Genomic DNA, 11,737 nt, shown 5'->3' on the forward strand with positions numbered 1-11,737 from the left:
ACTGTGATACCCGATCCCTCGCGTGTGCGGTGTATAGTGCAAAGTGCAGTGATTTTTGGAATAGTGTGTGCTTAGTGAAACTGCAGTTTATCACCGAACGACGAAGCCACCAACACTTACTGTACCAGGCAGCCGAGCGATTTTTTTTTTTTTTGTGTGTGGGAAGCGGAGAATTAGTGCAGCGGCGTCCAGCTCACCGACACATCGAGGACACTCCGATCGCAACACCTCGGCCAACCGATTAAAAGAGCTCATCCTAAACAGGAATTGCTGAGTGAGAGTTATCGGGTGGTAAGTGATTTAATAAATTTCAGTGACCGAACGCGTACTAGCTGGGTTACGTAAGCACATCTTACGTCTTGAACCACAGAAGTGTCAAGTTCTGCGCACAGAAATGGAGTACCTGGGTCATCACGTCGATGAGTGCGGAGTAAAACCATTGAAGGAAAGTGTGAGTAACATCGCGAACTTGAAACCGCCAACAACTGTGAGGGAGGTCAGGTTCGTGTTGGAGACGGTCAATTTTTACGCCAAGTTTATACCTGGTGTGGCCCATATGCGCAAGCCGTTGAGTGACATGCGCAAGAAGGGGGGCAAGTTCGTGTGGACAGAGAAATGTCAACAATCATTTGATAGCCTCAAGGCCGCACTTGTGAGCGGGCCGTTGTTATTAAGGCCCAATTATGCTGACACGTTCGTTTTGACCACCGATGCAAGCCAGTATGCGATCGGGGCAGTTTTGTCCAACGAGAAAACCGTGGACCAGCCTATCGCATTTGCTAGTAGGGCACTCGTAGGAGCCGAAGAGCGCTACCGTACAATTGAAAAAGAACTGCTTGCCATCGTTTGGGCAGCAGCATACTTCCGTCACTATGTTTACGGTCAGCGTTTTATTGTATACACTGACCACCGGCCCCTTGTTTCTATGTGGCGACTGAAAGAGACGTCAACAACGTTAACCAGGTTGCGTCTCAAGCTACAGGGCGTTGACTGCGACATTCGTTACAAGCACGGGGGTGAGAATGTGGTGGCCGACTTTTTGTCGCGGTTACCGGCAGACCAAGTTGAAACCGGAGAACCGGTAAAGAAGCACACTCCGGACGTAACAATGAGCAAACGATTACAGGCAAAGCAACAGGAAGCAGAAAAGGCTGCAGTTCAGGCCCTGCCAGAACATCGACATCATTCATTGACAGGGTTCACCCCGTTCGAACTAAGGTACGGCCGGGAACCCAATCTGCCCACATCATTTTATCGACGAGAAGATAACGAAGCGAACTACCACACCTATGCGGTCGAGTTGCGCAATATCTTCCGCTCCCTCCACAGCGTTGCAAGGGAAAACCTATTACAGTCCAAAGAGAAGCGAAAGGTGACGTATGATAAAACCGCCCGCGAATGGAGTCCCATGTGGGGGGACAAGGTTTTGGTCCAGGCAAACCCAATGGGAGTAGGCCAAAAGCTCCAGAGCACCTGGAGAGGACCATATACGGTGCTGGATATACCCAGTGACCAGACGGTGGTGATAAGAAATGGACGCCGGATAGAGCGGGTCCATGTTAATCGGGTGAAACGATTTCCGGAGCAATAGTAGCAACTTCAGGATCGTGGAGGAATCAGAGAAAGCATAGAACAATGAGATGATAATAGTCGCGTAGACACCCGACGGTAAGGACGAAGAAAATAACGAGCAACGAGGTTAGATAATGAAGAGCAGGAACATTGTCAGGAAAACGAAGATATGAAGCATAATAACGATTAAACACACAGAAACAAGGCGAAGACGCCATTTAAGGAATACAAGAAGATCAGAAAAACGAAACAAAAGAAAGACTATTTTTGTAAGATCTCAGTAGTCGGTAAACTTCATCTCGACAAACGGAAACGGAAAACATCAGTGGACACGGTATCAACTCTGCGGGCGGAGTTGCGTAAGCCGGGCAGCGACAATTGGAGATAGAGTCAGGGAGACATGGTGGCATTCAACATGACAGACGGAGGGAGGAAAAGAAGAAAGCTGGTGATCGAACTACAAGGAACTGGATTTGAGTGGAGCTTACCCAACATGTGTTTTCATACTCGGGCAATACGATCTCGGTGGCGTGAACGAGTCATCAGTAACCGAATTTGGACACATTGAGGAAGGTTTGGATCAACCCCGAAGGACGAAGTGATCAGAATCACACCACGAAGCAGTATACGTTGCAAGGCAAGCATGCAACACCATCATTCAAGCTGAGACAGTACCTCATAGGGAGGAGACGACGGCATGGCACCAAAACACTTCCACACACGCAAATAGATCGCGCGTCGATTGTCGATCTGAGTGTATCATAAGTGGACTCATAGCCGACCTAGCACATTCTCTCATACTCGGCGCAGGTGTGCCACACGAGAGCTTGAGAAGCACGGTCCACGTCCGTGGACGCATCAACCGTTCTGATCACTCGGCCGTTCAACTGAGTCGAGAATTACCTCTTCAGACACCCAGCACCGCCTCCTAGTTCATCCTCCAGACTTGTCAGCCAGACCGTGGTTTATCTGCCATTCAACGCCACCATGGTCTTACCACTCTTTTCCCCAATCATCTACTCCACCACATCGGAATCAACAAGTTGGACAACGAATGTCGATAGTTACCGATTATCTGAGATCAGGGATAGGAATTTGAAATATTTTTTGGAAAGGTATAGGATTAGTGTCAAATCAGCAAGACAGGAGCGTCGTCAGACACATAACGTTCCCCGTTCATCTGTCGATAGACAGGCTGTCGGACCACGCTCTCGTCTTCCGGATTTCCGTTGTTTTAGATTTTGCGTGTTTTTTAAGAAAGGAAATGACTGTTTCGGTGATGTAATAGGAAAAAGATAAACAAGCGAATTGTGACATCATGTGGGACTTAGATTGAAACGGAAAAGGATAGATTAAGGTAGAGAGTACTCGGGCGTAGGGAACCCGACGATTTTGACACAAAAGAATGTATAAATACACGACAAGAGAGGCAGTAATATTCCGCGCAAAAGACGCGAAGGCCCAAGAGAGGCAATAGCATTCCGCGCAAAGGACGCGAAGGCCCAAGAGAGGCAATAGTATTCCGCGCAAAAGACGCGAAGGCCCAAGAGAGGCAGTAGTATTCCGCGCAAAAGACGCGAAGGCCCAAGAGAGGCAGTAGTTTCCGCGCATAGACGCGAAGGGCTACGGAACCAGCGGCTCCGCCCGACTGGAAGAGTTGAAGAGTTAGCAATGGGAAAAAGGAAGTAATAGCAAAATTAAAAGGGACCTAGGTGAATGAGAAAAATTATAGGAAACAAACAAAATGACGAAACAAGTATGTATGCGCCCGGTACTCTCCTACAGTAACATAGAATTAAGGATAGGTTAGAACTAACACTCGAGGATCATACTGACGAGTTGATCCTCGAGCGCAAATAAGTGGGGGGGGATGAAGCGCCCCGCCTCGCGTTCTCGAGTCTTGACGCTTCTTCGTATGCCTAGAAGTATGCAACCGCATAGCCCTTGGAGAATTGGCCAGTTCACCATCGCAGCACAACACGACACCGGAGCTACCTGCGCAGCCGATGACCGATGCGACGCGACGACGATGTGACATGACAGGAAGACAACATGCGCAACACGTCGCCACCCAATGCGCCCTGACGACGATGTCACAATGATAACGAGGTCGCAGCAATGACCTCATTCTGGAAGGGCGGAACTTGCGGTCCAGCTGTTTGTATGAAAGTCATACAAACAGAGCCAAACCAAAGCATCAGCGAAGCGGCTCGGTCGGTCCCGGAAGCAGCGACTAAACATCGGTGTCTGTTTGGTTTGCGGAGTCAGCAGTTGAGACTCGAGAGCGAAGGGGGTGAGAGGGGTGGCTTCTCCACTTAGAACTTTAGAGTATAAATAGGCTAAGATAGACCTTAATAAATGGGAGTTGGAAGTTTGTACTCAACACGAAACCATCCGCGTTTGTCTTGAGACCGCTACAGCTCATCCGAAAGCCTCAGCTACTCGATCTTGCTCTGGGCCCCACCCGTGGTAACCCTTGTGAGACACCGAGTCAGCATTTGACAGGCCTTTTCGTCCGGACCAGCGATCAGCGACCAGCGGAATCAGCGACAAGAGTCTCTTCCAGCTCCTCTGCAGCATCGCACACTTTGCTTCGGCAACGTTTCGGACTGGCGCGGCGTAATCGGTCGCGACTAAACGCCAGTAGCGTTACACAAGGCTCAAAGGCTCTCGCAACTTTGAATCGCGATTCCCAAAACCTGCGTTTTCAAAGTCGATGCCCATCGTAGCATGAAAACTACTGGACCGATCGATTTGAAATTTTGAACACATAATCTGTACATTATTTACCAGGTAGCCCCGTCGAGTTTTTGTTAAAATTGTTGATACTTTTTTTTTTGATAATTCTTTTAATTATATAAAACTCGTTTTTTGAGGCAACATCGAAAAAAGTAACACTTTTTCAACTTTAAAAATCTGCCAAAAATCGAAAAATAGGAAATTCAACAAAAACTCAACGAGGCTACCTGGATAAACTTATAATCTAACAAAAAATACCCATTTGTATGTTTCAGATGACCCAACACGTAGCTACGATGGGCACCGCAAAAAGTACATTTTTGCAAAATTGCCTTTCTAGATTGGATGCCATAACCGTAGTTTTGAACAAATCTCCCCCAAAATAGAATCAAATATTCTTGAAAAGTTGTCGTTTAATTTGACATTCACTTGTAAAAATTAAGTTGAATGGTTTCTGCACTAAAAATCGTCAAAATTAAGGCTTTTTTGAACCCGAAATAACCAAAGCCCCCCCTTAAGCTTCTCCAGGATGATGATTCGCGAATTATAAGAGCGATTATAATAGCGATCGGTAAACAGACAATAAGCAATGAATAATGGAAATGATATTAAATAAAGAAGCATTTTAAATTAAATTTTTAGAAAAGGTTATTTATTGAAGAAGAAGAAGATGTCCGCTGTTTGTTGTAAAAATCCGAAGACTATCTAAATAATCGATAAAAGGAGTGGACTGGGCACACTGCCTTATGGCACGGCCAAAAAGAGAGGATAAGGGAAGGAGAAGGATGCACTTAAAACAACATGAGAAGTGTGCCAGGACAAAGGACACTCACTTCAGGGCAGAATTTCCTACGCCTCAGCGCTCTGAGTTCTCGTAAATTGGTTTATCTTTTAAAACATAAGAACAAAGAGATTCGGATGGTAAACAAATAAATATTTGCATCTCTACCGATTTGGAAAATTTTAGGAACCAAAAAATCTCGAAATTTTTCTGTTGAATGGAATGGAACCGATGGAATACATAGATATATACAGTATGCCAAAACGGTGGAACTACTTCTGCAACAAATTGATGTTTGACTGATTTTGTTTCTGATTTAAACACATATAATTCGCTTTTGACATTTTGCTTTTTACTTTTTTCCAAAAAGACTTACTAGAAAAAAGTTGTGTTAGAAACAATCGAGAAATGTAAGAAAATCACAACAAAAGTTCATCCACCCCATAAAAGTCAATGTGTTGTATTGTATTGTTTACTTGTTTCAAAATTGTCAAAAAGTCGGTTTTGCGCGCCATTTCAACGGTGCATTTGAATTCTTTAATGTCAAGGGCACCTTTTGATTTGATGGTTTTATTGCCAAACTAATTGTTCGTAGAAATACAAAACTACAAAAACCACGAGCTCGTGGCGTTTCTTTCTTTTCTTGTGAATGCGATGTACTACATGTTCGAGCACTTGAGCGCAGATCGCTGCCGCAGAGATTGTTTTGCTCTTATGCAAAGAATGAACCGTTCTTGAACCGAGAATGAACGATTCTTTCAGGGGGCACACGAAGAGACAAGTTTGTGTATCGTAAGATAATAACATGGCGAGTCAGAAATCTAAAAGGGGATTCGTCAGGCTTGCGCTAGATAATACGGAGACGATCGTCGTCACGAGGAAACTGAACGGCGTGCTCACCAGTTACAGTAGCACGACATTTTAACACTGAAAGTAACTGCAGATATCGTCAAGCATCCGGCACCTTGGCGTGACGTTGCATCTACAGCTGACCTGAACATCGAAGGTAAAGCGCTAGACGAAGACAACCGTAAGACAGATGGAAAAGCTGCGCTATCGAATCCTTCGACTGGTTCAGACAGTGTCGGAACGGGAGGTGACTTGAACCTTGATCCTGGGCTTCATAACTGCTGGCTACTAGGACACCGATCTGTAAACTGCTGTTGCAAGAGGTTGCAAGGTGATCTCATGCAAGACGTAACGAATGCTTGATGGCGTCTGTATGGGTCAGGAAGGCGAAGCGGCTCATGACCGACCCGGCGACCAGGAGAGTCAAGCTCTAAGTGTTATCACTTACTAGCTGCAGCATGAGTGGAACCACTACCAAGACCAACAGTCGAGGATGTTGTGTGGGTTCCGGGGTATCCATTGCCTGCGTGCGTTCACAAGAAGGTTCTGATACTTGCCTGTATTATCATACTATTCCTTTTTCGGACCTCCATTCATCAACACCATTTTCCTGAAGAATGCGATGCGATATGTACTTCATTCAAAGAGCAAACGTCCAAAAAGCAGTACGTCCATTGCCAGACCCCATAACCGTCTTTTCCCATCACGAGCACGATCACTTGAATATGATTATCACTTTTATGGACCACAATCAACTCAATACAGTAACTTACACCTTGCTAGCTCCCGTTACTAGTATAACGATCGCCTGGTAACGGTCGAGGAAAAGTTTACTAGATTGTATTTATTATACCTTGTGGATCAGTCCTCGTAATCTTCTGTGTATTACCTTTCGTTTCGAATTACCATCGTGGATATGTTAAACAACCGTCTTCAATGCCGTTCTGAATGGACTGAACTGATGTCGAAGCTTCTGGTAAGTCGGGTGGACCATTAGCACAAGCAAGCATTACATTGCTCTCAGCTTATCAGACAAACAGCTGCGGTCGCATGGATGTTATGCGTTCGCGTGGTATCAGGATGGTGTTTTCATGAGCATAACCACTATATTGAAAGAAAGCAAAACAAATGTTTATCAAACCTGTTCGTTCGTGTCCAGATCAGTTTTACTAAACAAAGCGATCATCCGGAGTTTATCAAACAGATTAACCGCATCTCCTTACGTATGGCTGTTCTCATGCATGATCTGTGCTGGGAATTGTATCATCTAAGACCAATTCCACGAGTTCACTCATCACTGTAACCACCTATGGTTTTATCTGAGCACCTGATGATAATGATGATGTTTATGTTAAGAATCTAGATGAGATGAAGTGTTCTGCTTGTTTACTTACTTCCTTGTTTTAAGCATACCTACATCGCTTATCATCCGATGAAGTCAAGTGAATGTGAATGATCCATTTGTGGAAGTGGTTAATGCTTTCCGAAAGATAACACCATATTGTAAGCGCCTCTTACACGAAAACATCGCAATCATGTTACCAAAATTGTTACCGTGGTTTCTTTTTATTGTTACCATACCACATTAACCACCAAATTTGTTCTCGAAATTTCGCATGAGAACCTATGAGAAGGTTTGGAAATGAATTTAGTATAAAATCTCGTCTCAAAAAGCGTTGGATTAAGCGTTTCGTCAGTCAGTGTTACGAAGAGTGCTAAACATGAAGCTGGCTATAGCTTTCATCGTTTTGTGTGTGGCATTGTTTGCTGGGGCAACTAACAAATACCCAGAAAGCACCTACGCAGTCCCAGAAACACCGTCTGGAAGTGTGTTGGCCAGATTAGACTTTATCGACAGTAAGTTGTTGGATATTCAAGTTGCACTGAAGAACCACCATTTGGAAGTCAGCAGGAACATCAGTGTGCTCCAGGATCGTTCCAAATCGAGCATCCCGGATTGTGCCACACCATCTGCGTCACTACCCCAGCCGGATACTTCTACAACAATATCGAAGCCTTCGCAACCAGCATCGTGCAAGGAAGTGTCGTCGAATGTCTCGGGAGTGTATGAGATCCGCGTCAGTAACAGCAATGCTTCATTCGAAGTGTATTGTGAACAAAAAAAGTTTGGCGGTGGTTGGATCGTAGTACAATATCGCTTCAACGGTTCGGTTGATTTTTATCGGAATTGGGATGAATATCGCGATGGGTTTGGAAATCTGGACAGTGAATTTTGGCTCGGGTTGGAAAAGATGCATCAGCTCACCAAATCGCGCACTTATGAATTGATAGTGGAGTTAAAAGATTTTAGTGGCACTTATAAGTACACACGTTACAATGCGTTCGAAATAGATAGCGAGACTGAGCAATACAAACTTAAGACGCTGGGATCGTGGATTAGTGGAAATGCAGGAGACACCATGACGTACTACAACAAGGGAATGAAGTTCTCCACAAAAGATCGGGATAATGATGGGTCTTCCAAAACCCATTGTGCTCAAGGTAGAGAAGGTGCCTGGTGGTATGGGGATTGCACCTATGCGAATTTGAACGGAAAGTATAGCAATTCGATAGATATGAAATCAATGTTTTGGTATTTTTTCAACGTCGATTATACCGGTTTGAGCTTCTCCAGGATGATGATCCGCGAGTTCTAATAAAGATGCTAGAAGCACTTCTTGGGGTTGGTAATCAGAAACAAAGCTATGTATAATGAAACTGATATTTAATAAAATGGCATTTTAAATTTACTTTTCACAAATCGCATTTTAAATTATGAAAAAGAGGCTTGCTGAAGGTGCTAAAAATCCGAAAATCCTGCTACATATTTTTTCTCGAAGTAAACAGGTAATTCTCAATAGCAACGTTTCCGGTGGCGCCACTTTGAGATGTGGGTCTGTCCTTATCGTCGTGGTAATCGTATGCTGGTATAGCAAAGCTATTGCACCTAAAGTGAAGTTTTCCTCATAGATAAAAGTCACAGCGTGCCAGATCCGGAGAATAAGGAGAATGATTTATGAATAAAATGTGATTTATGATAAAAAAAATCAGTGATGACCGTCGATCGTTAGGATGTATCTGTAAAAGATGTACCTTTCAAACAAATATACTCACATAAAGTGGTGTTATGGTGTAATTCCCAGGGGAAAATATGTTGTTTTGACAATGATGAACCTCCAAAATCAGTTTTGATGTCTATGTATACCCCGTAAATTGACGCACGTTTTCTTTGATGATTTAAATGAACTGATGAGATGATAGTGACCCTCAGAGACTTTTTGCAATTTTCAACAAGTATTATATTTTGTCATTCGTTTGCCTTATTTAGTAAGTAATAGTAAAATACAGTTTATCTAAATATATATATATGTATATGTATATATGTATAATGTTTGCTGTTGTGTTTATTCGGGATCCACCATCGCGCCTCTTCATTCAATCTACTCCCTTTTGCAAAGGTTTCACTGAACTTCACAGGACCGACTGAAGGGATTGTTGGTTTTTTTTGTTGGTTGGAATGTATGTTACTTCTCGCAAACCGCCTTACATTGCGTTCCTACCCTAGTGGTTTGACCAACTTGCGCACTTGAGACTCGAACCATAGCACACCGCTCCGTACTCCTCCTACTGCCAGCTGTTGACTAGTACTTATGGGCTTCTGGATTTGTTTGTTTAATTATGTTTGGTTTTAGAAATGTTGAATGCTGAAAGCAATGATCAATGATTGCAAAATGTTGTAACCAGTTTGTGGACATCGGGTATGGCTTTCTCCCTGCAGTTACGGTGTCACTCGATTCTATCCGAAACAAGAAATGAAACATAAACCATCTCCATCCTGCAGGGCTAATGCTACCTCGTAACTCCTCCCTTTTCCAGCTCACCTTCGTTACGTCTCACAAACCAGTAGAAACATTGAATTTTTAGGCCAGGAAAAATTGAAAACTCTCTTCTGGGCTTTGAGTTTAATCCTTTTTTTTTATATAATGAGTCATGGTATCGGTCTCAGAAGCAGATAAAGGGGGGATAAAAAAGGGAAAGCGAGATTGAATGTACATTTTTGTGTTAAAGTTCATTTTGTAAGCTTTCGTAAGCGATCGGTCTTCGAGGCAGTAGTTATGCAAAGCCTGATCATATTGGCGGGTCTCTATTCTTCATTTCAAAATAGCAAAATGTGGGTAAGCAAGCGGAGCCCTGGTTCTCATTTCACATTGAGAATCTAATGAATTGATCGAAGAATAGAATTCTGGAATGTAGAATGTTGTTGTACAGATTGTTGCTTTCTTTTGTTTTTATTTTTGTATTTCGCAAGTTTCGTCCTGAACTCAGTTGCTCTTGCTAGTAGTTGTCTTATTGTCTAGCTTGATCTGATTGATGTCTTTTGATTATTAATTTTGTTTTTTTTTGCTGTTCAAACTGAAGCACCATCAACCGGCGTATGTGCGTGGCGAATGGTGGATCGTTTAATGCTGTTGCGTGTTTGCTGTGTGAGTGTTCCTTGGATCCAGGATAGCAAGGCTGAATGCTGGCATTAGTAGTTGCTCTCTCTCTCTCTCTCTCTCTCTCTCTCTCTCTCTCTCTCTCTCGCCTTCTGTAAGGAACAATGCTTGACCAGGTCTAGTAACATGTTTTAAGGTTCCATCTTTTCGCTCCTTCTTCAACATCACTCATGCGGCCCTTGATGCTTCTTCGTTTGTTCCGGAATGAACGAATGAAGCCGGTTCAAAGGCTGCTGGCTCTCTGCTGCTGCTCCCATCGTTGCACTGTTTGTCGTGAGGCCCATTGCTCTAGCACCGGCTGCTGCCAGTTGCGCTTATTGGTGCGCTGCGTGCACTCCGGGAATGGTTTGGCTTTCCTGGTTCCTGGAAGCATTCGACGCACCGCGAGCACTTGCCATGACTCGCCAGATGAAGAACGCCTGTAATGTGTTGCCGGCTGTCGGATCCGACCAGACAGGGAACTCACCTTCGATCGCTGTGAAGGATGTGTTGTTGGAATCTAGCGCACGGAAGATGAGCATCGGCACGGACCAGATCTCGATCGATTTTCCAAACATTTCTCTTGCATTCTTGTCCGCGATTAGACCCGTATGATGCCGACCGATGCCCATGTTCCGATTCGTGCGTTTGAGTGCTAGACTAGAATGGCGTCGATCAGCAAACCAAAACGATCGAACTCGACAAACTACATTCGAAACAACTCGATTACCTCAAACAGTGCCCAGTTCATACAATAAACGATCCAGGTGCGATCACGATTCGATTTTAAATTCTCCCGAGTAACATGTTTTAGAGCCCCTCCATCGAATGATCCCCTGCTTCTAGCTACGATTTAGTTGTTGGTCTATTTGGCCAACCTATTTGATGATGGATTGATGTATTCCTTTGTATTCCAGTAACAACGATCATGCTCAAGTGGTAGCTAAGGGATGATTTCATCTAAGAAATAAAACCATTTATCTAAACAAAAATACTCTCCTCGCTCGTTTCGTATTGCTTTACTATCTTCTGTTTGATCACTTCCCACGACCTGTACGAGCTAAGCAAAACGGACTAACCATCCTTTGCTGCGGTTATTTCGCGGATTGTGACCGAACGCTCAAATGGAAGCAGAAATGACATCTCACTCTCTCCGATACTGACACACATTCTGAGGTCGGCTTATATTCTAGTGCACACCTAGAAGGGGAGAAAGATATGAAATCTGCAATGTGGCCCCATCACGGGCCCTCCGTTAACCGTTCTGATTGCTGCCTTTGGCCACTGCAGCAATGTATGCATCCTCACATCGCCACATACT

General features: G+C 44.1%; 2 protein-coding genes across 6 annotated transcripts in view; one reads left to right on the plus strand and one right to left on the minus strand.

Moving 5' to 3' along the window:
• Positions 1-394: 394 nt before the first annotated feature.
• LOC125959390 (fibrinogen-like protein A) lies at positions 395-8,598 on the plus strand. Its single transcript, XM_049692214.1, has 2 exons — positions 395-652; positions 7,930-8,598. Exons 1-2 carry the CDS (start codon positions 395-397, stop codon positions 8,596-8,598), a joined length of 927 nt encoding a protein of 308 aa, XP_049548171.1.
• Positions 8,599-9,228: 630 nt separating this feature from the next.
• The window catches only part of LOC125949897 (serine-rich adhesin for platelets), a 92,922-nt gene continuing 90,413 nt past the window's right edge, over positions 9,229-11,737 (minus strand). For 3 of the 5 annotated variants that reach the window (XM_049677352.1, XM_049677351.1, XM_049677357.1), the window contains one exon: positions 9,231-11,737. This exon is cut by the window's right edge and continues 2,220 nt beyond it. The gene's annotated coding sequence lies outside the window, so the exon portion shown is untranslated. The other 2 variants (XM_049677358.1, XM_049677353.1) reach the window with 2 other exon arrangements.

This window comes from Anopheles darlingi, chromosome 2, assembly GCF_943734745.1.
Source record: "Anopheles darlingi chromosome 2, idAnoDarlMG_H_01, whole genome shotgun sequence".
NCBI classification, from domain to species: domain Eukaryota; kingdom Metazoa; phylum Arthropoda; class Insecta; order Diptera; family Culicidae; genus Anopheles; species Anopheles darlingi.

Bases quoted from the DNA above. Each gene is read 5' to 3' on its own strand.
- LOC125959390 (XM_049692214.1), top strand. From the start codon at position 395: ATGGAGTACCTGGGTCATCACGTCGATGAGTGCGGAGTAAAACCATTG. The intron at 653-7,929 runs GTGAGCGGGCCG...TCACTACCCCAG, and splicing joins ATAGCCTCAAGGCCGCACTT to CCGGATACTTCTACAACAAT.